Genomic DNA, 25765 nt, shown 5'->3' on the forward strand with positions numbered 1-25765 from the left:
AAAATAAAGAAACTGCTCCTGAAAACTCGAACAGAAAGGTCTCAGATTGCTGCCCTGGCTAAAATTTTGAAGATAATATTTGCTTTAATGTTTAACTAACATCTTAAAGTGACGAAATTGTAGGTGGAATTAGAAAAACACAGCAACAGGAAAGCTGGGAAGAGCAGCAGGGTAAAATAAAGGTGCACAGGAGAGCAGCAGCAGTGTCCCCTGTGGAGCTCTAGGAAGTGCCCACGAACTGGGCAGGGCAGTGCGTGGAGCTGGTCTGTGAAGCTGCCCTGTGCTCTACTAGGGAGGGGGCTGACAGCACCAAGGCTCCAGAGTCTGTGCTCCAGCAGAGCTGGGCGAAATAAATCCACATTTCTGGGGCCTCATAGGGGCCAGAAACTGTGACTGCAGTGGGGCAGAGACCAAACAGTGTGCTGTATGGCTGCCTAAATAGTGCCAGCGACTAAGGCTAGAGTCAAGCTCTGAACTATGAGGAAGAAGGAACTGTTCTGAGGCATTTCCTCGGGGCAGATGTGCTCACAGAGCCGCAAGAGCATCTCAGAACGTAGGGCCCTCCACCCTGCCCCTTGCTTGCAGGCCACGCTGGTTCACCTACCCGTGATTTCTGTCTTCTTTGGCTTCATTAGCTGGCCCATCATGGACAGGATATCTTGTCCCCCCTGCATAAGAGAAGACTTAGAGTCAGTGCTGCTTTGTAAGGTGACTACAGAAGCCTCATCCCCCTGCATCCCACTCATCAACTCAACATGGGATCCTGAGGTAAGGAGACCCCTCCTCAAAGCCTGAGGAGCTTCTAAACACAGAGGAATTTTTAGAGGTTCCCCTGACCTGTAAGAATCAAACAAAATCCTTTCATGGTAAGTATAAGCTCCATGGGGCCTGCCCAGCCTCCTTCTCCAGTCCTATCTTTTTCCAATCCCTTGTTCCTTGATTAGCCACATGAGACTAGCAGCCCTGCCCTGGACACCCGCAAGCTCTGTTATGACTCAATGCTTTTGAGTCTAGTCCATCTGCCAGGAATGCCATTCTCCTTCCTAGGAAGTTCCCAGTCATTAAAGTTCAAGTCAAATGCCCTCTAGGGGGTATCTGACCCTAACCAGATTCATGACTTCCTCCCAATGTTCCTGTGCCTTTGGGGACACACGGACTACAAGAGTAAGTATAAATATACCATGATTATACTGCTGTGCCTCCTCTCACTAGTTTTGACCACAGGCTTGCATCAGCCTAGTCCTTACTTAACCTGGAGCTACTTGGTCTATGGGCCCCTCCCTGTGGAATGGCTGACTCCATAACAGGTTCACCACTCAACCTGCATCCTCCTATGGGCTCCTAACAGTGCAGTCAGCAAGAGGAAGAGGCTGGTGTTTGGTCATTTGTTCAGCATTTAGTGATCACCTGTTGGTTACCAGGCCCTGAGACACAGAGGGGCTCACTAAATGCTGAATAGCTAAAGGCAGCAAATGTTTCCTGTCTGGTCCTCAAAACTGCCTTGCCAAGTAGGAGGAAACTCAAAATCAGAACCCTAAACCACAGAAAACCCAGAGACCCAAAGTGACAAATTAATCAAGCTGGTCAGTGATGGAACAACACAGTTCCTGACTTCTGACTCCCAGCCCAACACTCTTCTCAGGTCAAGGGCTCCCAGGAGTTCAGTTTGCGGATGGCCAATTCACCAACCAAGGGGACCTGTTGGTCCAAGATAAGTCTTCAGTAATCTCTTGACCAAAGCGCCAAGGAACAAAACACCCACGGATCAAATTTCAAGACAGAAAACAAACTATTCCCTAATAGTGAAGAGGTCTTTTTTAGGATAAGGATGAAACCAAACTGGAAGACCATCACAAGAAACAGTGGTGTCTTGTTTCTTTTAATCACATATTTCCTACAAATGCCATAAAGTGATAACATCCTTTCCTACATTTTACTAGTCAAGGCATAAGTATCCATCTGCATGAGAAGCAGACAACAGTACCAGCTCAAAGCTAAAACACTGTGGCTTTTGCTAAGCAGGGGGAAAGAAAGAGCCTTGTCGGGCTTTCTGAAATCCTGTAACGGGCTCATAGAACACTCCTGCCCTCCTGCCATTAACACCCAGAGAATCCCAGGCGTGAGCCCACTGCTGGAGTGAAGCCATGGAGGAAGCTGGCTAGCTCAGGGCCAGAGGCTTGGCTGGGATAAGAAACAATACACATGAAATCATCTGTGACTAGAGCATTTGAATGGGAACAAAGGAGTCCCTCGTAGCTCATGTCGATGTTAATTGCTGAACATTACAGATAGAAAAGGACCGTCTGCCTCAAGAAAGGCAGCAAGACTCTGACAATTCATTCTCAGACCTCCACGCACATACAAAAGGGCTAGTGTGCCAGGTCACCCAGGCATCGAGGCAGTACCTGGGGCCGCGCATTAGCCACATCCAAGTCATGCAAGGTCACATCTTGGATGATTTCTTTCTTTTTGTGCACATCCCCTTTTGGCAAGGGGACATATTCTTCAGCTTCAAGGTCGAATTCTGTGGCATAGGTATCACACCTGCCCTGCCTCTGCAAAAAGAGAGAAAAATGAGTGCCTGGTGAGTTTTCACTGCCAAGTCCCCAAATGGCACAGGGCTAAGTGAGATAAAGGTCTCAGTTCCCACTGCGGGCCTGACAGCCTACTTGACAAACTCCAAATATGCCCCACTCCCCTGCTGCCAAGAGAAGGGAGTTATCTGCTCATCGCTGGGCTCCAAAAACTGGGTTGAAAAACACCTGATACTTTCTCCCAAAATCCTTTTTCCCTTCTTTCTTTTAACTGTATGCAATTCCTGATAAAGGCAAATCCAGTAGATTAACTGGAGGCGGAGGAGCTGCTCAGACTCTTTTGTAGATGGGTGATTTATTGTTGATATGAAGTATTATGCCCATCCATTAAACAGTGAGGAACACTGTACAGGACCCTGAAAATCAGATAGAAAAGAATGCCAACGAATGCAGCATTCCTTCCCACATGCATATATCTTGGGAAGAAAATACCAAAGAGATAAAAGGAAGATTAAATACACTGCACATTTCAATTTGAAAATGACTAAAGTTGTTTTGGTTTCTCACCCTGTCCTCCCCCTCTGAACAGGTTTTAGTATTTTTTCTAACAGACTGCCTGTTTTAATCGTGAGAAGGTTAAAGAATGAAGATAAAAGGAAGGCAAACTTTATTATACATAAAGGGCCACTAGTTGACCTTCCATCAGCCTCATAACAGACACCAGCCCCTCCCGACACACCCCACACCCTCTGAAGAAAACAACTCCTTTGTCACGTAGGTATTCTCATGGCAAACAAATCAGGGACAATGCTGTGTCCCAAGGAAGGCATTACCTTCACAGCCCCACTGTTGGCTTCTATGTAAATCACATCTCCAGCCTCTACTCGCTCTTTCTGCAAACTTTCAAAAATGCTGGGGTCCAGCTAAAAAAAAAAAAATGTAAATCAGAAGTGTAATACATATTCCATTTCCTTCAGACACCATGTAAGGTACCTTTTCGTAAGGGATCTGAGGTAGCTAGCAAGTGCATGGAGAAAGCCTGTTCTGCATATGCATGTATACTAGGACCTGCAGGAATGTGAATGCATGAGTACCACACAAGAGACTGGCTCGGGGACTAAGCACATCAGGGAAAGAATAGGGGGGCCAGCACACCTGCATCCCTGTGAAACAAGCATGAAAGGGACACATGGGACACCTACTCTTCTCTTTCCCTTGATTCCAAAGGCTGTAAACTAGCAGCAGCGTTTTTATAAGGATGGTCCTGGCTGCCCTGAGATGGGTGGGCCCAGCCCCCACTGTCCACAGGACCACAGGCCCTATCACCCCTCTTGAGATCATCATCCCTGCTTCACTCCTTCATTTGCCTCACCTCAGGTGGGGTGGAACTTTCTGCAACTGAAGTACCTGCCAGCACCTGCTTACCAATCTCAAGGCTGGCATCTTGCAGGGCCTATGATTTTGGATAAGGTTCTCAGTTCTAAGTTTCCTCATCTATTGCACCCCAGTGCAATCACAGATATATAAAGTAATTCAAAGAAAAGCATAAATGAGAATCTTTCCCAAGCCTTTTGATTCACATCCCAGTGTTTGTGCCATTGGGTCTGCCTGCTTGTATCTCCAGGAAAGGAAATAAGCAGATTTGAGGAACTGTTGCTTTTCTCCAGATTCTGGTGACCCTCAGTGATTAACATTCTAGGACAGCTGCCTTTGTAAGGATTCTGTAGTTGAACATAAGTTTCTCCAGGTCTTCATGGAGAGTTATGTGATATAATGTAGCTATGGTGGAAAAAAACTTGGGCTTTGCCCCAAACAAAATTAAAAAGTAACAACCCAGGGCTTGGTGAAAGAAGCCAGATACAAAAAAAGACGTACAGTGTATGTTCCATTTATATGAAATGTCCAAAAGAAGGCAACCAAAAGTAGATTAGTAGTTGCCGAGGTCTATAATTGGAATGGGGAATGACTGTAAATGAGCAGAAGGATTCTTCTTGGGGCGATGAAAATGTTCTGAAATTAAGATTGCGGTGATTGTACAACTGTGAAAATACATTAAAATTCCTGGAATTGTATACTTAAAATGGATGAGTTTTATTTAAAATGCTATCTCAATAAAGCTTTTAAAAAACTACCACCACAGCAGCAAACCCAGGGCTCTGCCTCTCCTTGGCTGGGTGGGGACAGCAGCCCCTGGCAGAACTGCTGTGAGCCTGCGCGCCTAAGGAAAAAAGTGGGTGAGGCCCTCAGGTAAGGCCTGGCACGAAGGGGTTAGGAGTACTAACGGCATTCTCATTGCGAGGACTCAGAAGACTCCTTCAGACTTGAATATCCACCAAGTATTTAAGCACCTTCTATCCAAATATCTTGTACATATTCTAAAAGTACCTAAAAGTATTCATTTTGGAAGAAAAATTTCATCTTCTCCTCTACATTATTTTTGTAAAGAAACTGTACAAAGCAGCATTACAAATAGCTGAAATTTAAACTGTATGCCTTATTTTATCTGTCCTACATTGGAGAATATACTTCTTTTTTGCCTCAAGCATTTTTATACCGGTTAATTTCCCAAATGAATTGACTGAAGATGTAATTACTGGAAAGGTGGCAGATTACTGAGAAATCTAATTAATTCAGAATGGAAGTGACAAGGGGTAGGTATAAAAGAGATATTTGCAGAGGCAAGCTCCTGAGATTGAAACCCTGTTAGGAAAAAGAAAAATGGCCCTTTGAAGAAGTGACATTTTTATGATCTCCATAAAGCAGTGACCAAGAAACAACCTTAGACAATCAAAGAACCATAAAATCGTAGAACAGAATAAAGATGGAGAAATTATATGGTCAATTTCCTGCAGTTTATAGATGAGAAAACTGAGTCCCAGAGAGCTCAACCGACTTCCAAAGGTCACACAGCAAGCTGGTGGGCAGACGGCACAACAGTTAGGGCTCAGAGGGTCAGCTCTGCCACCTGACTGGCTGGATGATCCCAGGATAACCATGTAACCTCTTTATGAGCCTTCATCTGTAACATGAGGGAAATTATACACACACACACACACACACACACAAATATATATACATATAAAGTTATGAATGACAATAGATGAAACGTTTGTTGAAGCACTTAGTCCAAGGCCTGGCACATACAATAAATGAGAGTTACAATGATAATATTTATTAATAATAATAAGGCAAAGCCTAAAATCCGGACTGTTCCATTTCTCCAAGTGAAGGCTCTCACGATAACATTAACAGCTATCATTCATTAGGTAACTAGGTGCCACACCCAAAGCCATAACCCTGAAAGACAGGCAATTATTATTCCCATTCAACAGATAAAGAAACTACTATTCAGAGATTAATGCTACAACAGTTTTAAGTAACAAACTCAGGGATTCCTTTAGGACTTAGACTCCAAAACTCATGCTCTTCCCCTAGAAAGTCTACTGCCTCCATCCTAAAGACTTATAGGACAGGTGGCTGAGCAGTGTCTTTGAGGGCTATCCAGTGTCACCATTCTGGCCTCTCCACAAAGCCCTGTACTGAGCAGAACCAGCCACTGAAGCGACCACAGGTTCCTGACACAAGCAACTGCAGTCAGGATTCTGCATGTGGCCCCTAGGAAGTCCATCCATCATCTTTATACAACTCTTATTTGATTACTCAGTGCTGTTTCTTTCTATGAGCATGGGCATTGATAACTGGAAAAATTAAAGCCCAGGTTCAGACCCAGCCCAGGGTATTTGACGCATGGTCATAATATGGGACGTGGAATGGCAGAGGCAGTTTCTTGACTTAACCACACAGCTCATGTTTTAACATGAAGAGTTTCCCAGGAGTAAGTAAGTAAGAAAAGAACTATCTTCCTTGAGTTCTCCCATGTGCAAGCCCTGTGCTAGGTACTGCTTTATACACACAATATCCTCAACCAGTTCTGTGAGAAATCAACACTTGCAGTGCACAGGTCAGGACACCGGATGCAGAGAGGTTACAGCACCTGCCTAAAGCCACAGTGCTGGTAGAGTCAAGAGAAAAGAGGCCACAAACATGTACTCACTTTCAACTGTTTGGTTCCTTTGGCTGTTTTGAGTCCTATGATCACATGGCTAATGGTTTTGCCATATCCTCCCATGGGATTCTCTGTCTCACACGGAGTTAGCTCTGTGACTTCACCTTCATAAACTTCCTTGGTCTCCTTTATTCGCAGCCCTGGAAGAGGTGGCAGAGGGGTCATGGTGAGAAGCAGAATCTTTTCTCTCACACTGAGAGCCCAAAACTTCCATGTCACCAGAACTGACAAATCAACTTCAATAATGTACATACCAGGGTGTCAAGATGGGTAAAAAGGCAATACAAACATATCAATGTAAATCAGAGGTACTATTAGAAATGCAACTTTTTTTTTTTTTTTTTTGAGACGGAGTCTTGCTCTGTCGCCCAGGCTGGAATGCAATGGCGCAATCTCGACTCACTGCAACCTCCGCCTCCCGGGTTCACTCCATTCTCCCGCCTCAGCCTCCCAAGTAGCTGGGACTACAGGCGCCCGCCACAATGCCCGGCTAATTTTTTGTATTTTTGGTGGAGACGGGGTTTCCCCATGTTAGCCAGGATGGTCTCGATCTCCTGACCCTGTGATCCGCCCGCCTCGGCCTCCCAAAGTGCTGGGATTACAGGCGTGAGCCACTGCGCCTAGAAATGCAACTTTTTAAGGGAACTTTCTGGGTTCAAATCCAGAACTAGATAGACAAGTTATAATTCTCCAAATTGTCTGCTCCATTTCCAAGGGGGTGAAATTTACCTTTAGCCTTTAATCCAGTCTCTGAACCCACACCATTCTATTCCACCAGAACAGTGGCTATCAAAACTCCTGTAGCCTTGTTTCCTGAGTTTTTGACTCTCAAAGGAAATCTTAAAACCAATGGAATAACTCACTACATACCCTCTGACACTGTATCAAGCCTGAGCAGGGCATAATAAAATAATTAGGTATCTATGTCAACCGTGGGTAACGCTTGACCCTGCCAGGTGTTATGGGCCTCTGGCTCTCACTGCGTACTCCAAGAAGAAATACCCAGCTGTCATGCATTATTTGCAATGTGTTGCTCTACAATTTTCTTTTTCTTTTTTTTTTTTTTGAAATAGAATCTCGGTCTGTCACCCAGGCTGGAGTGCAATGGTGCGATCTTGGCTCACTGCAAGCTCCGCCTCCCGGGTTCAAGTAATTCTCCTGCCTCAGGCTCCCAAGTAGCGGGGATTACAGGCATGCACCACCACATCTGGCTAATTTTTGGGTTTTTTTCTATACTTTTAGTAGAGACAGGGTTTCATCACGTTGGCCAGACTGGTCTTGAATTCCTGACCTCAGGTGATCCACCCATCTCAGCCTCCCAAAGTGCTGGGATTACAGGTGTGAGCTACCATGCCCAGTTGCTCTACAATTTTCTAAGTCCATAACACATTAGAATATTGCAAATAAAGGTAAATCTCTCTCCAAATTCTAAACATTATCCACATTAGCTCTTTAATAAACGTTTGTTCATTATCCAAGAATCGTTGTTAAATTAATTTTTAGAACATGATCTCTATGTTCATTACATGCTTTTGCATGTAATGGCTCTGCTTCCTGAACCACTCTTTTGAGCTTAGGCAACTCTTCCTTGCAGACTCAGTTTAAAACTTATCCCCTCCCCCTTCACACATCCTTCTTCCTCATCCTCCAAATTGTCCCCATGGTGACCTGTGTTTCCACTGGCACAGCACCAGCACACGGCAATGCCGTAACTTGCAGACTTTGCCTATCCCTCTGCAGACTGCCCACACCTGAGCTGAGGGCCTAGCACATTGGCAGGTAGAGTAAATGGATGAATAAATGAAGTCACTAAGAGTTAAGGGGTTGTCATTAGGCAGACCACCTATTAATAATACCCAAGAAATGAACCTGCGGATACATTTACATGTTCTATATGGTAATGGCCTGAGAACTCTAAGGAGTCAGTCATGTAATGTTATAGCCTGTATCACCGTAACACCCTCAACCTCAGCACTATAAGTCAGGCATAACTGAACTATACTGTTAGAAATCAAGACTACCATTAACTTGGGTAAGGAAGGATGGCAACCAGCAGTGGACATGAAGGGTAGTTCGGAGTTCTGGCAACATTCCCTTTTTTTATTAGCTGCTGGTTTCATGGGTTTTTACTTTACAGTAATCCAACTTATGCATTTATGTTCTGCACATTTTTCTGTACATATGCACAGAATTACCAAGTCTACTTTAAAAAAAATTTTAAGTAAATAATACCAGTGAGACCCAGTGAAGTAAGACCACTGATGGCCTAAGTTTAGGAAATACTACTCTAAACCTCTGCTGGAGCCTATGGTCATGGTTCTCAACCTTTAGGTCCACCTGAGGGGCCCCTATAATGAATCATGCCCTGGCTGTAGCCAGACCACTTGCTTCCAAATCCCAGGGGATGGGCCCCCTGCCACCACTATTAGTTTAAAATTCTGCCCTTGATTCCAAAGTACAGACACAGTTGAGATCCAGTTATCTAAAGAATAAATGAAAAACTATTCAACTCACAAATGTGGAGACATAAACTAGTTCTGACGGCAGGGTGGCATGATAAGGACTTGGTATTCTCACCATTAAGCTACCTCTGTTCTGATATGGAAATATTCCAACAGCACTAAGAAACACTACCTATGGTGTCAGGTACACTCAGTAACTTCTCACTTTTAAACGTGGTCATTATCTTATCATTGGGCCGTTTGCCGTCTTTACCCCAGAAACCCAGTCAGGACAAAGACTCTCAGATATTAAAGTTAAGGAAAAGTTTTACTCTACCTTCATTCCATCTAATAGCCTATAAATGGAAGTTTTGGAATAGCCTCAAAAGAGAGGACTCATTTCATTTGTGCTTTACCAAATTCTTAATTCCTGAACATCAATCTTAGACAAAAATTCTCCAAATAACATGAATATATCAGAACATTGTGGTAAACTTGGAAAATCCTGTACTTTAAAAGTGAACTTTGATTTTTTTAAAATCAAACCTTTTATATCCCACAGTGATAAATTCCTTCAAATGGAATGCTTACTTATATTTACTGTTAGATGAATGTGGCACGAAATTCCTCAAGGAGGGGAAGAAAGACATTCCCGTCTCTCACTAGCCCCCACATTTGTTTAGAAGTTGCTCTGTGCTGACAAGCAGGCGGGGGACGTGGGTGACGGACAATGAAACCTGCTGTTAGCCAGGAAAGGGGCTGAGCTGGCGCTGTCTCTGGCAACGACAACACAAATGACACAGGTTTCATCTGCTGGCTCAGGTTTCTAAATCCCTGACAGGGACCTTCATCACATCAAGGAAATGGCACAGACTCCCTGCTTTTTATTTCTGGTCGGCTTATTGCTTCCTCCCCACCCCCTCTCCCAACTTCAGAGAATTCAAAGGCAGGGGAAGATGGGCAGGGTTCCTTTTTAAAGACAGTCAATGGCCTGCCTTTTTATTCTCTGGTAGGATCAAGAAATTTCTTTTCACCTTGCTGCCATCAAAAGAATGATACTGTCCCCTCCCCTCAAAAATGGCAAATTACAAAACAGATGCCAAGGAACTTATCTCTATTTTTCTGAATTTTAAAGCATTTGTTACCTTTAAGCAATGGAAACATACATACACCCATGTGAAGCCAGTTTTCACAGATTTTATCAATATCAGAAAAACATTTTTTAAGTAAATAGAAAGAACATTTTTTAAAAATACTCAGAGGCCAGGCGTGGTGGTTCACGCCTGTAATCCCAGCACTTTGGGAGGCCAAGGTAGGTGGATCATGTCAGCCCAGGAAACAGAGATTGCAGTGAGCCAAGATCGTGCCATGCACTCCAGCCTGGGTGATAGAGTGACACCTTGTCTCAATTAAAAAAAAAAAAGTACTCAGATATTTGAACTAGTTGTAACATCTCACTGTTCATCTCGTCTTTATTATGAGTTAAATAAAACCATGGGCACATGTTTTAAAAAAAAAATACTCAGAAGATTTTAAACCTTAAAGGAGTCCTGCGAATCATTTCCACTGCTATTCCAAATACAATGTAAAAATCCACAAAGTACACTGCATGTAATTACATAGGTTGAACCTTACAGATACAGACACTGAGCTAAAGAAGCAAGACACGGCCGGGCGCGGTGGCTCAAGCCTGTAATCCCAGCACTTTGGCAGGCCGAGATGGGCGGATCACGAGGTCAGGAGATCGAGACCATCCTGGCTAACACGGTGAAACCCCGTCTCTACTAAAAACTACAGAAAACTAGCCGGGCGAGGTGGCGGCGCCTGTAGTCCCAGCTACCCGGGAGGCTGAAGCAGGAGAATGGCGTGAACCCGGGAGGCGGAGCTTGCAGTGAGCTGAGATCCGGCCACAGCACTCCAGCCTGGGTGACAGAGTGAGACTCTGTCTCAAAAAAAAAAAAAAAAAAAAAAAAAAGAAGTAAGACACAAGGAACACATAAACTATGATTTAGATAAAGTTTTAAAAGGGCAAAATTAAGCCCCATGGTTTAGAGATACACACGTGTGTACGAGGTTATGGTGATCACATAAACCATTCCCACACAATTATGGCACATTGTGAGTCCCACCTGGGAGAGGAAGGGGTTGTGACCAGGGAGGGACACATGTCTGAGGTGCTGGCCGTGCTCTGTTCTTTCAGTGGTGACTGTATAAGCCTTTACTTCATAATTAATGTTTTACATACTTCTCCATAAGTCTATAATATCTCCGTTTAAAACAGGCACTGGGATGGGTGTAGTGACTCATTCCTGTAATCTCAGCACTCTGCGGGGCCAAGGCGAAAGGATTACTTGAGGCCAGGAGTTCGAGACCACCTGGGCAACACAGTGAGACTCCATCGCTACAAAAACAATTTTTTTTTTTTTTTTTGAGAGAAGTCTTACTCTGCAGTCCAAGCTGGAGTGCAGTTGCGCAGTATCACCTCACTACAACCACCGCTTCCCGGGCTCAAGAGGTTTTCGTGTCTCAGTCTTCCGTTTTTTTTTTTTTTTTTGACACAGGGTCTCTGTTGCCTGCTGAGTGCAGTGGTGTAATTTCAGCTCACTGCAGCCTTGACTTTCCAGGCTCAGGTGATCCTCCCACCTCAGCCTTCCCAGTAGCTGGGACTACAGTCACACGTCACCATACCCAGCTAAGTTTTGTATTTTTTGTAGAAACGGGGTTTCACCATATTCCCCAGGCTGGTCTCTAATGCCTTGGCTCAAGCAATCCGCCTGCCTTTACCTCCCAAAGTGCTGAGATTACAGGAACCACCATGAGCCACCATGCCTGGCCTCTCTACATAAATTTTTTTTTTTTTGAGACAGAGCCTCTCTGCTGCCCAGGCTGGAGTGCAATGGCACAATCCTCCGCCTCCTGGGTTCAAGCAATTCTCCTGCCTTAGCCTCCCAAGTAGCTAGGATTACAGGCGTATGCCACCATGTCCTGCTAATTTTTTGTATTTTTAGTAGAGACGGGGTTTCACCATGTTGGCCAGCCTGGTCTCGAACTCCTGACCTCAGGTGATCACCGGCCTAGGCCTCCCAAAGTGCTGGGATTACAGGCATGAGCCACCACTCTCGGCCTACATAAAAATTTTTAAAAATTAGCTGGGCGTGGTGATGTACACCTGCAGTCCTAGCTACTTAGGAGGCTGGGGCAGGAGGATCTCTTGAGCTCAAGGAGTTGAGGCTGCAGGGAGCTATGGTTACACCACTGCACTTTAGCCTGGACAACAGAGTAAGATCCTGTCTCTAAAAAAATTTTAAAAAGAGAAAAATGTTTTAAAAATAGATAAGTAAAATAGGCACCAAACCCAGGCATGATGGTGTACACCTATAGCCCCAGCTACTTGGGAGGCTGAGGTGGAACAATCACTTGAGCCCAGGAGTTCAAGGCCAGCCTGGGCAACAGAGTGAGACCATGGCATGGCACTAAAACAAAATAATTAAAATAAGCACCAAAAAATCCAATATTTCATGGTAAAAATAATATATTTCCAGGCAGAATTACTTTGCAGTTTTAAAAATATTCAAATCAATGCACTGAAGAAGTGTTAAAATTATAAAATAAAAATAAATCTATTCTAAGTAACACAAAACTTAGCCTCTGGACACAGAGGCTCTGGTTTAGAAAAACAGTCACAAACTTCAATGCTTATGGGGACCTGGTCAGAAGGACTCGCTCAGCTCCGCCTGCTGTGGGAATGAAAGCTGCTTCAAGGAGGCAGAAATGAGCACTTTATGACACTTCCCTATTGCTAAATATTGACAACTAGTTCCAAATTTAGAAAAAATACTTCATAAACCAAACATATACCTACAGCCCAGGCATATTTTTTAGCTAAAGACTTCTGTTTTCAGCTGGGCATGGTGGCTCATGCCTGTAATCCCAGCACTCTGGGAGGCCGAGGCAGGCGAATCATGAGGTCAGGAAATCAAGACCATTCTGGCCAACACAGTGAAACCCCATCTCTACTAAAAATACAAAAAATAGCTGAGTGTGATGGCATGTGCCTGTAATTCCAGCTATTTGGGAGGCTGAGGCATGAGAATCGCTTGAACCCTGGAGGTGGAGGTTGCAGTGAGCTGAGATCATGCCACTGCACTCCAGCCTGGCAACAGACTCTCTAAAAAAAAAAAAGACCTCTGTTTTCTAACTGCTTCAAAGTCTACCCACTTTTCTCACTCACTCAGAACTTTCCTGAGCACCCACTATGTGCCAGGAACTGTGTTTACAAAGACAAACACTGACCACTGTATCCCCAGAAGACACTGAGTAAACACCCAACCTGCTCCCTCCCATTCTTCCCCATCTCCAAAATGGCCAAACCTGGGAATTTTCCTCGACTTCTCTCTTTCTTTTTGCCCCACATCTAACCCTTTAGGAAATTCTGTCAGCTCTACCATGCAAACATACCCAGAATCCAACCACTTTGCACTTCCACTGCCACCACCCTGGTCCGAGCCACCACTTTGTCCTGTTCAGACTCCTCTCTGTCCTCACCCTCCTTATTATCCACTCCCACTCTCACCCTAGCCAGAAGGGTCTGGTAAAAGCAAAGCCAGAGCACAGGGATACCAGTACTCTCTAACTGCTTCTCCTTTTATTCAGTGTAAAATCCAAAGCCTTAACCATGGCCTACAGCCCTACCTGATCTTACTCCAAAACTAAACTTCATCAGTCTTTAAGTTTCATCAGTTCCTCAAAGTTTTCTGGTAAATTTCCTTCTTAAGAATACTTACTTTGGTTTGATAATGAAAGGGCCTAGAAACTGGTACAGGCACTCTCACCAGTGTTCATAACCCACGACTCAGCAGGCAAATCCTAGAAACATACTCGCACATGTGCACAAAGACACATAAAAGGATGTTCCTAGTAGCCTTGTGTTTAAAAGTAAAAGCTGAAAATAAATCTAAATGTTTAAAAAACAGAAATGGCTTAATAACTGGACTTTTATGCAACAGTTAAAAGAAATAAGCTATTTCTATAAGCAGATCTGAGGGAAACCAGGAATTGCCCAGTGCTGTACCAGCAGAAATGGGGCCAAAAGACTACCCCAGAAGTCCCAGCTAGCAAAAGGCAAAAATTAAAGACAGAAGCCATTTTCTTCTCACAGAAAATCTTCAGAGCAACGGCTCTAGAAATGAGACAGATGTCGGATCAAACCAGTTCTGCCACTTACTAACTGGGTCACTAGCAAGTTATTCTCACAACTTTCTGAGACTGTTTCTTCAAATGCAAAATGTAGATTGATAATCTCCCCTCAGGGGAGGGAAGGCCTGGCTCATCACTGGCACTTACTATGATAGCCCTAGGCCCTAAGAGTTTGGCGCCATAAGCCTCTAAGATCTGCCAGTCCCCACACAATCTCCTCACTTTATGACAGGCCACAACTCTTCTGGCTCGCCATCCAGGACCAGGGGCATTCTGGCCACATGGCACACAAAGATTCTGGCTTGAGTCCAAAACCTTTTAAGTGGATAGTCATCTCTAATGGCAAAATAAGGCTTCCAGGAAAATACGACTCATTAAAAAAACACACTTTTAGACACATCTACTTATTGCATAAAGCCCAGGCTCACAGCTAGGGTCCATAGTTGCTCCAATTGCTAAGGCACTTCAATTAGAAAAGCTGGGGTTTTGTTTCATTTGAAAAATAATGCACTAAGTGCCAGAAGAAAAATAGCAGTGCCACGAATACCAGACATAAAGGCATCTTCACCGCAAAGAGGCTTCGGTGCACAGGCTTCAGGAAGTGAAACCAACTCCTCCCACAAATGTGACACTACTTACCAATGGCCCTGCGGAAGTTCTCCATCAGCACCTCTGTCTTCTTGATCTCAGTTGAGTAAACTTCACTCCCCACCATTGGGCAGAAGGGGACCTTACTACCCAGCTCCTGAGCAATAGCCAGAGCCAGAGCTGTCTACAGAAGAAAGCAACGGAAACATAGTTCACAGTCCTGAAAACATAAACAATTCACAAGCACATGCTACAGAACCATGAGGAACTAGGAACAGCTGAACATCTAGTCCTACCATTTAGCATGTTTCATATAATAAATGTTTGATGACTTTTGTGGACAGTCAATTTAAATCATAAATGGCATCTCTAATCTTCCCCATAATTACAAGCTATCAATCACTCAGACTTACCCAGCACAGGCCCAACTCCAAATGCCTCACATGATCCTCACAACCAGCCTATGAGATAGATACTAGTATTCTCCCCACTTTACACATGAGAAACTGAGAGACATTAAATAACACAATGTAAGTACCATAATCTAGAAAATGGCAGCGCAGATTTAATCTCTGGCAGTAGGACTCCAAAGATCATGTTATAATCAGAAGAGTCTACTCTGCAGTATCCACAGGGATACCAAAATCCATGGATGTTCAAGTCCTGGTATAAAATGGCAGGGTATTTCCATATAACCTATGCACATCCTCCTGTTACTTTAAATCATCTCTAGATTACATACAATACCTAATAAAATATAAATGCTATGTAAATAATTATATTGTATTTTTAAGTATGCATTATTTTTATTATTGTATTTTTATATTTTATTGTTTTTTTCCTGAGTATTTTTGATTTGTGGTTGACAGAATCTACACACATGGAACCCACAGATAGGAATGGCGAACTTTATAGTCATCCAAAATTGTTCCCCCAATATCAATACGTGGCTCTGACCTAATTGCTCAGAATATACCACTGGATCTTTGAGATACCTGCTTTCTCTTTTTACAAATGCAGGAAAACACCAATCTACAACCCATCAGAAATAATGAAGGAATGAATGAACTGATTGTTCATTTTATGTTATGTAGCCCACAAAGAGCGAAGAAGGATATCTCAAGTAGGATTTTGAAGCTATGAGTTGGTCTTAACAAGTTACAATTAAACATGCCCTGTGGTAAACTACAAATTGGTTTTTGGTAAGATAATTACAGTTGGCAAATGCTAAAGAGAACCAGACTTCACAGGTATATGGTCAAATGTCAAGTATGGCAAGCAAATGCTTTAAAGTTGGTACAGAACTGGGCAAGGCCATGGCCTTTGAATGCCATTTTCATCTTTCCTCATCTCTGAAACAGGAGCACAAGTAAGGCCAGTTCCCTGGGTATATGGGCTAAGAAAGAAAACAAGCTTGTTACTGAAGAACAAAGTGAAACTCTGAGACGGTGTCTTAAAATTAACAGTCAAGGTTCCTCTCAGATTTTCTTTTCTATGCCCTGTTGGTGATAGTTTTGAGGTAGTAAGCTCTGGTGGAGAATCAGTATATAGCATAGTATAAAATGCACTAGCCAGGAACAGAAAGATTTAGTGCTGGTTCTGCCACTAATTTTCAGTGTGACCTTGGGCAGTCGGCAAATCTCAGGTGCCCGATTTCCTCATCTGTCAAATGAAAGTACTAAAGTGCCATGCTAGATCACAAGTGGCAAACTCGTTGCTCACAGCCTGGTTCTGTTTGGCCTGCAGTCTCACGGTGACCTTCAGCAAGGCCAAGCACCAGGGGCTCATGGCAGCCGTGCCACAGGGCACCCAGCCACTTCCCTCATCCCCGCTGCCTGCCTCATTAGGCATCCGCACTTGTGAGCCCAAGGCTGACACCTTAAAAACTGATATTCTTCTAAGAGCAAAGGAAAAAAATCTCTGGAACGTGAAAGGGCACAATGAGAGGAGCAGCACTCTAACAGCAGACTCCCCGTGGGGCCACAGGCTGGACAGGACCACCATCTAACTAAACTCCACCCCCTTCCCAGTCACTCCTCTTTCTCTTCCTTGTATCTCTGCCAGCCCCAATTCCCTACCCTCAGTTTTCAACTTCAAATACAGTGACCACATCCAATTAAATGGCACTCTCCCTCCCTTTACCTAATACAGAAGAGATGAACATACTTCCATTAAAATATGATAAATACTTGATTAAAAAAAAAGCTTCACAGCACGCTGCCACGCCGATGCCGACCCCGCTCTGCACCTCAGCCCGCCCGCGCCCACCATGGCCACAGTTCAGCAGCTGGAAGGAAGATGGCGCCTAGTGGATAGCAAAGGCTTTGATGAACACATGAGGAAGCTAGGAGTGGGAACAGCTTTGCAAAAAATGGGCTCAATGGCCAAGCCAGACTGTATCATCACTTGTGATGGCAAAAACCTCACCATAAAAACTGAGAGCACTTTGAAAACAACACAGTTTTCTTGTACCCTGGGAGAGAAATTTGAAGAAACCACAGCTGATGGCAGAAAAACTCAGACTGTCTGCAACTTTACAGATGGTGCATTGGTTCAGCATCAGGAGTGGGATGGGAAGGAAAGCACAATAACAAGAAAATTGAAAGATGGGAAATTAGTGGTGGACTGTGTCATGAACAATGTCACCTGTACACGGACCTATGAAAAAGTAGAATAAAAATTCCATCATCACTTTGGACAGGAATTAACTAAGAGAATGACCAAGCTCAGTTCAATGAGCAAATCTCCATACTGTTTCTTTTTTTTTTTTTATTACTATGTTCAATTATCTTTATCACAAACATTTTACATGTAGCTATTTCAAAGTGTGTTGGATTAATTAGGATCATCCCTTGGTTAATAAAGAAATGTGTTTGTGCTAACAAAAAAAAAAAAAAAAAAGCTTCACATGTGTCTCATTTCCTTCATTTAAAGGCTTCCAGAGGGAAAGCATATGACATGGCTACTATTCCTACACCTACTACAGAGTGCTGCACAGACCTCATCGAATCTCCCCAACTAGCCTATGACCTTGATCATCTAGTCTGTACTTCATAGATTAAGAAACAAAACTCAAAAGTTACCAACACACCCAAGGTCAAACCGCAAGCAGCAGCACTAGGATGCAAACCCCAGTCTCCAAAGCCATTATTTTTTTGTACTCACCCCACGTGAGTGACAAGTGGCACAAAAAAAAAGAGGTTGTTTCCAAAAGAAGGTGAAGAAATCTCTATTTTTCAATCTCATCTGAATATCTCCTTTTTCTAAAACCCAAACCCATTATTAACAGTGTGAGGTCCTCAAGAGTGGAAATGCATATGAATCATGTATTTGCATCTCTAAAACAAGCAGTATTCCTGCCTGTCACCCAGTTAAGTTGGCTAAACTTTGGGACCCTGCAGCAAACCATTAAGCAGAAGTCACCAAATTCCTTCATACACATTGGAAGGGAGTGGACAAACTTATAAGGTAATACCACACCGAGCACTTCTCATATTTCCTGAGAGGAAAGCGATACAATATCACCAAAACAAATGAAAGACATATGGTTCTAGCAATATGGCACACTGGGTCCACTGAAAACCTCTCCTCTTACAAAACACGTGTGTCTCGTTTCCTCCATTTAAAGGCTTCCAGAGAGAAAGTATATGACATGGCTACTATTCCTACACCTACTACAGAGTGCTGCATAGACCTGTTCATAGAATTGAATAAATAATAACATTCAGAGCAGTAAACCACTTGCCTTGAAAGTTTGGAGACTGTGAATACGGGAAAGCTCAGCAAGATATAGCACTTAGATGGAAACCCCTGAATAAAACTAGGACCGGGTGCGGTGGCTCACGCCTGCAACCCCAGCACTTTGGGAGGCCAAGGCAGGCGAATTGCTTGAGCCCAGGAGTTCAACAACAGTCTGGGCAATATGGTGATACCCCATCTCTACAAAAATTAGCCAAGGCATGGTGGTGTGCACCTGTAGTCCCAGCTACTGAGGAGGCTAAGGTGGGAGGATCACCCCAACCCAAGAGGTAAAGACTGCAGTGAGCCGAGATCACTGCACTCCAGGCTGGGTAACAGACCACGGCACTCCAGCCTGGGCAACAGACCACTGCACTCCAGCCTGGGTGACAGAGTGAAACTGTCTCAAAAAACAAACAAACAAACAAAACCTTACAATTAAAAAAATAAACATAAAAAGAGGACTCTTGAAGGGCCACACGTAAGTAGAAAAGGTGGGCCATAACAAAATACGCCTGGGGGCCAGGCACGGTGGCTCACGCCTGCAATCCCAGCACTTTGGGAGGCCTAGGCAGGTGGATCACCTAAGGTCAGGAGTTCGAGACCAGCCTGACCAAAATGATGAAACCCCATCTCTACTAAAAATACAAAAATTAGCCAGGCACCTGTAATCCCAGCTACCCAGGAGGCTGAGGCAGGAGAATCTTTTGAACTCGGGAGGCAGAGGTTGCAGTGAGCCAAGATCACGCCACTGTACTCCAGCCTGGGCAAGAGAGCGAGACTTCATCTCAAAAAGAAAAAAGAAAGAAAGAAAGAAAAAAAAGACATTATAACAATTCATGCAGTGTGTAACCTTTGATTGCATTTTGATATTCTGGTGTTTTTCAAAAAGCCGAAAACTGAAACAACTTGGAAAGATGTTTTCTAATTTCTATCATCTATATTTTCTTCTCATTAAAACAATTTAACTTCGTTGCCTTTGAAAGCACGTTTGTTAACTGCTCATGGAATCGTATGATGAGCTGCCAGGCTCTTCATCTCTGTGATTTCTCTACCGCAGTTGATATGGTTACCTACTCCTTTCTTTAAAGGTTCTCCTTCCTTGGTTCCTGAGACACTATTCTCTGCCTGGCTCTGCTCCTCATTTTTAAAAAATTAATTAATTTAATTTTTAATTGACAAAAATTGGGGGAATATAATAGCATTAGCAAGGTGGGTCTGATGATGGCATCCTGGTCATGTAGGAAGACATCCTTACAACTTACTTTCAAGTGGTTCAGAAATAAACTAGAGAAAAAGTAAATGTCACAAAATATTTATAACTGGCTATCTAGGTATAGGGTATAAAGAGGCTCATCACACTATTCTTTCAACTTTTTTGTAGGTTCCAAACTTTTCAAAATGAAAAGGAAAAAAATACTCAATAGACTGGATTAATCAGTCATTTAATCATAGCTTAAGAGACAATTAGACCAAAACAAAGATCTAAAAGAAATTACCCATAATTTGGCAGAGTCAAAAAGGTAACAAATATGAGAGGCTAAAAGACAAAGAGGCTAAAACAAGAAGCTCTAGTCCAGGGTTTTTCAGCTTGGGTCCATGACGTTTGTGGCCAGATAATTCCTTATTAGGGAAATTGCTCTGTGCACTGTAAGATGTTTAGTAGCATCCCTGGCCTCCACCCACTAGATGCCAGTAGCACTCCCAACCAAGTTGTGAGAACCAAAAATGTCTGCAGACATTGTCAAAGGCCCCTGGGAAGGCAAAATTGCCCCAGGTTGAAAACCACTGCAATCTTAACCTCATCTCACTGGAGTTCCAGAAGGAGAGAACAACGAGAATGGGGAAAGGCAATGGCTGAAGAGATTAACGCTGACATTTTTTTTTTTTTAAGACGGAGTCTTGCTCTGTCACCCAGACTAGAGTGCAATGGAGCGATCTTGGCTCCCTGCAACCTCTGCCTCCTGGGTTCAAGCGATTCTCCTAAGGCTGACAATTTTCCAGAATTGAGCAGAGATATAATACTCAGATTCAGGAAGCATAACAATTAGCATTAAGCAGGATAAACAAAAATTAATCCACTCTGACATATCATAGTGAAACACCAAAACCAAAAACATCTCAAAAACATGCAGAAAGAAGAGTCAAAACCCTCAAAATTAGACTTCTCAAAAACAAGAGAAGCCAAAGGAGCAAATAACATTGAGAGAGAAGTACTGTGAAATAGCAGAGAAGAAAGTATCTGTCAACTGAATTATACAGCTAACATAACTCTTTTTCAAAACAAGGGCAACATAATGAATGCAAACCTGAGAGACTTTCCACCAATAAACTTCTAGAAGGAATTTCTAAATTATTTACTTTAGGAAGAATAAAAATGGAGGGAAAGAGAAGGTCTAAGATATAAGGAATTGCAAGCAAATAAATGGTAAATGCACTGGACAAGCTAATGTTGCCTGGAGAGAGGTAACTGAAGCTCACATCTGTATGGCGCTTTACAGTTTAAAAAAACTGTTCACAATTTGCTTTTACATAGGAAGAGAAAAAACTGTTCACAAATACAACACTTCTTCCCCCTGTAAGACACCAATATAAGATACATGATCAATAATCATTTCAAAATTATAATGCAAGTCATTATCTTACAACCGATCAGTTTAATAACTGCTTGAAATAGGTAGAGTATGCTTTTGCTCAGAAAAGTTAAGGGACCTGCCTCAGGTCTCACAGCGAGTCAATATCAGAGCTGGAATTTAAATCCCATTTCTTTTCACACACAACCCCAAGCTCCCACTTGCTCACATCAAGCGGCCCTTTTGAAGAATAAGTAAGCTCAGATTGGGAACTCTGGTGAGTTTCAAGTATCTGGCCAGTCCCCTCACAAATCCCAAGAAGTCACATGGTGTCCTCTGCCTGAAAGGCCCTTATCTTCCCTGTAAAGCCAAATCCTCTCCCAGCTCTGAAGGGAAAATGTCAAGTCTCAACCCTTCCAGCTGTACCAACCCGCAGTGCTGCCTCCTGCTCAAATTCCAGCTGCATTTAATATTAGTCAATACCTCAAAGCTGAGCACTCATACTGAGTCCTCTTGTGCTGTCATGATTTCCTTTCTTTCTGCCCTGGAGAGACTATAAGCCCCTTGAAGATAAAAATCATGTCTCTAATTCTCGTTTTTCTTTTTTTCATCTCTCACAGAGCCACAATAGCAATGGGTAAAGCTAGCATTTGGAAGAACGCTTGTTCACTCATTTTTTTGTCCCCTCAAATAAGATGTCACTCAGAAAATCTTTATGAAGCCCTAGGCCAACAGAAATGTATTTCCAAAGCAAAGGAGACTTGAGAGAGATAAAGGACAAATTCTAGAGACAATGAGACCCCTTCAAGGACTTCATTCTCTCTTCTCTGGAGGTAGGCCAGGATAATTTGAATTTCAGAAGCAGGGATTTTAGATACACAATTGTATTATTGCACATTAGTTTTAAAAACATACATATAACCCATTTAGCTAAACAAAGACTAGTTAAGACATGAATTCAATTTGGCTTAGACACTAGGATCATTCTCTTGGGTAGATTTAAAAAATGAGAGAAAATGAGTACCTTGCCAGTTCCAGGAGGTCCTGCCAACAAGACAGCTCTTCCAGCCATTTTCTTGCTTTTGATTAATTCTACTATAACGCCACATGCCTACACGCCACAATGGGAAGAATAAATCGGTATTAAAATATTTCACAAGGGGAAAAAACTCAGTCCCTGGCCTACACAATTCATACACTCATCCAACTAACACTGAGTGCCGGTGCACTGCAGACACCGTTCTAGGTGCCGAGGGTAACGGAGGCAAAGCAGAAAAGCCTTATACTTGTAGAGCTCATGTTTTAAGGAGGGAGACAAACATACAAACATTGCACACATAATCTTCATTACTACTATGAAGAAAAAGGGATGATGAGAGAGAATGAGTGGCTAGAAAGTGATCCCAGAATGTCTTTCTGATGACATTTAATTTGATATGTGAACCTCTGGGAGGAGGAAGAGTCAGTGTTACAGGCAAATAAAACAGCAAATTCAGAAAATCCAAAGCAGAAACGAGCTTGGCATATCCAAGGGATAGAAAGGTTGCAGTGACCAAAGTATAGTGAAAAAGACCAGGAAGATGAGGTTGAAGAGGTAGGCAGCGGCCAGAACGCAGAACAGGAACGTATAGTCTGTGGTAGAATTTGGATTTTACTCTACATAAATAATAGGAAGCCACTGAAAACGTCTTGAAGATTATGTGTCATGTTATGATTTGTTTTTAAAAGACGGTGCTGGCTATTGTGTGAAGAAGGCACAGTATGAGTACAAGTAGAACACTGATTTTCGGCCCAGGGTACGGGGTAGACACCAAGGGCCCAAATACCTCTTGAAGTTGGGAACAAAACTGTGTTTATATTCATACACACATTTTTTTCAGGGAAAGGATCCACAGATTTCATCAAATTCCCAAAGTAACCTACTAAGAGGTAGGAATTAATGACATAGAGTACTAGCTGGTCATCAGTGAACACTGTAAACACTGATTGTGAAGTTAAGCCTATGGCACTATTAGATCCATTGAATATGTTTTGAATCCTCAAGATTAAATTACTTTATCATCTGTTAGTATATTTTAAATACATTATAAATCTCTGAATTTTATTAACCATTTGCAGTACACGTGTGTATATATACATACACATATTCCATAAATGGGCTACGGACCATCATATATTTTAGAATATTTGACTATAAGGGGGGAACACTGAGAAAGTTACACTAGCTGAGCATCTATATCTCAGGACTGCATAATATAAGGTTTGCTACACTGATTTCATAACTGAATACATGACTATCTAAAAGGTGCTCTTCTCTCTGGGCAGTGACCACACTGCCAGAGTCTTGTGAATACATCTTATCTCTTCTACCTCTATTCCTCATGGACTGTTAAGTACCTTGGTCTCACACTTATGGCAGCTCCTCAAAAAATATGTCAGGACTACAGGGGCCTGCCACCATGCCCAGCTAATTTCTTGTATTTTTAGTAGAGATGGGGTTTCACCGTGTTAGTCTCAATCTCCCGACCTTGTGATCCGTCTGCTACTGGGGAGGTTGAGGCAGGAGAATGGTGTGAACCTGGGAGGTGGAGCTTGCAGTGAGCCAAGATGGCGCCACTGCACTCCAGCCTGGGCGACAGAGTAAAGCTCCCTCTCAAAAAAAAAAAGAAAAGGAATGTGTGTGGGTATGCTATATCCATCCCATTTCCACTTCAGTTACCAAAGCACACTGCCCTTAATAGAACCTAGAAGACATTCTTCAGATGCTACTTTTTCAGATGGAGTCTCGCTGTCACCCAGTCTGCAGTGCAATGGCACAATCTCAGCTCACTGCAACCTCCACCTCCCAGGTTCAAGTGATTCTCCTGCCTCAGCCTCACGAGTAGCTGGGACTACATGCACATGCCGCCACACCCAGCTAATTCTTGTATTTTTAGTAGAGACAGGATTTCTTTATGATGGCCAGGTTGGTCTCAAACTCCTGACCTCAGGTGATCCACTTGCCTTGGCCTCCCAAAGTGCTGGGATTACAGGTGTGAGCCACTGCACCCGGCCCAGATGCTATATTTCTAAACAGATAAAAAACCTAGCCAGGTGCGGTGGCTCATGCCTGTAATCCCAGCACTTTCGGAGGCCGAGGCGGGTGGATCACCTGAGGTCAGGAGTTCAAGACCAGCCTGGTCAACATGGTGAAACCCTGTCTCTACTAAATACACAAAAATTAGCCGAGCGTGGTGGTGGGCGCCTGTAATCACGGCTACTCATGAGGCTGAGGCAGGAGAATCACTTGAATCCGGGAGGCACAGGTGGCAGTGAGCCAAGATCACACCATTGCACTCCAGCCTGGGCAACAACAGCAAAACTTCATCTCAAAAAAAAACAAAAATAAAAAAACCTACTATGATCTTTCCATACAACCTTGTCATATAATCCTCAGCACTGAAGCTCTTTGGGAAACTCAAGGTAGAAGAGACTTTACAAACCTTGGATATGTGCTTTTATTTACAGACCAGGACCTCTTTCATCTATTCTCCCTCAGTTTCCACTCCAACTTCTCTCAGGTGAGATAAGCTTGAATTCTAACATTTAAAAGGAATTGGAAGGGTCTTTAAATGATTACCTAGTCTAACTCTCATTTTTCAGGTTACTGATATGACCAGAATCACACAAGAACCTGGTAGCTGAGGTGGGTCTTAAGCATACAGCATCAGTTAAGAGCATGGACTCTGGGATTAAATACATAGACTTGAGTTAAAATACTCTCCCACTTACCAGATGAGTAACCTTGGACCTACTTATTTGACCTCTATGAACCAGAATTTCCTCACTTGAACAGAGTTCATACTAGTCAATGGCACACATGTTAAAGGGTGTAGGGGTGAAGTGTAGTGATGCCTGCAATTCACCTTGAAATGTAAAAGTGGATTGGGAGAGGGACACATGGAAAGATATATGATAAAGCAGCATAGTAAAATGTTAATCACAGAATTTAGGCACACAGGTACTTACACAAGTCTTTCAACTTTTTTTGTATGTCTGAAAACTGTCATATTAATGCGGGGAAGGGACAACTAATTCGTTGGATATGACAAGGCAATGGACACATAGCTACTTAGTACAGTGCTTGGCACATGGAAAGCACTCAACCAATGTTAGCTACTTGCAGTAATAGCTGCTTAGTAAGCCAGGGTCAAACACTTCCTTTTTGGAAAGATGATGCTCAAAATGGAAACCTGAGGCTTTTCTTTTGAGTCCTTTCTATTTAGAAAAATCAGGCTAAGAGGCAGTAGCTTAACTTTGTATTAAGTGAAGATTTTTGTAGAAGCTAAGGCTCTGCAAAGGCCAAGGGGCATGGCTGTGACCTTAGAGAACAGCAGGCAGAGAGGGTGGCTATGTCATCATAGAGCACTGATTTGGGAGTCAGAAATACACGTGAGTGCAAATCCCCGCTTTACCATTACTAAAACGAGTGTCAAGTATATAGGTGAAGTGCCCTCTCCCCAACTCAATATTTTCACCTGCCAAAAAATAATAATGTATGTGAAAGTACGTGGCATCACTAGCAGTTAGAAAAAGGAAATTTAATTGGAATGGTCAAAAAGGATGCTTGGAGGGATGAATAAACCAGAT

The 25765-nt window shown here is 43.0% G+C and overlaps 1 protein-coding gene and 1 pseudogene across 2 annotated transcripts in view; one reads left to right on the forward strand and one right to left on the reverse strand.

Moving 5' to 3' along the window:
• The window catches only part of RUVBL1 (RuvB like AAA ATPase 1), a 43698-nt gene that overhangs the window by 17052 nt on the left and 881 nt on the right, over nucleotides 1–25765 (reverse strand). The window contains exons 2-7 of the mRNA XM_010356645.1: nucleotides 22161–22247; nucleotides 14877–15009; nucleotides 6589–6740; nucleotides 3368–3457; nucleotides 2406–2555; nucleotides 605–668 (exon numbers count right to left, since the gene is read on the reverse strand). Of these exons, the coding sequence (XP_010354947.1) occupies nucleotides 605–668; nucleotides 2406–2555; nucleotides 3368–3457; nucleotides 6589–6740; nucleotides 14877–15009; nucleotides 22161–22247 (676 nt within the window). The remainder of the gene's footprint in view (nucleotides 1–604; nucleotides 669–2405; nucleotides 2556–3367; nucleotides 3458–6588; nucleotides 6741–14876; nucleotides 15010–22160; nucleotides 22248–25765) is intronic.
• Nucleotides 17080–17707, forward strand: LOC104656941 (annotated as a pseudogene). Its single transcript, XR_747202.2, has one exon. The product of XR_747202.2 is annotated as a fatty acid-binding protein 5 pseudogene (transcript).

The sequence above is a fragment of the Rhinopithecus roxellana genome, chromosome 1, assembly GCF_007565055.1.
Source record: "Rhinopithecus roxellana isolate Shanxi Qingling chromosome 1, ASM756505v1, whole genome shotgun sequence".
Classification (NCBI taxonomy): Eukaryota; Metazoa; Chordata; class Mammalia; order Primates; family Cercopithecidae; genus Rhinopithecus; species Rhinopithecus roxellana.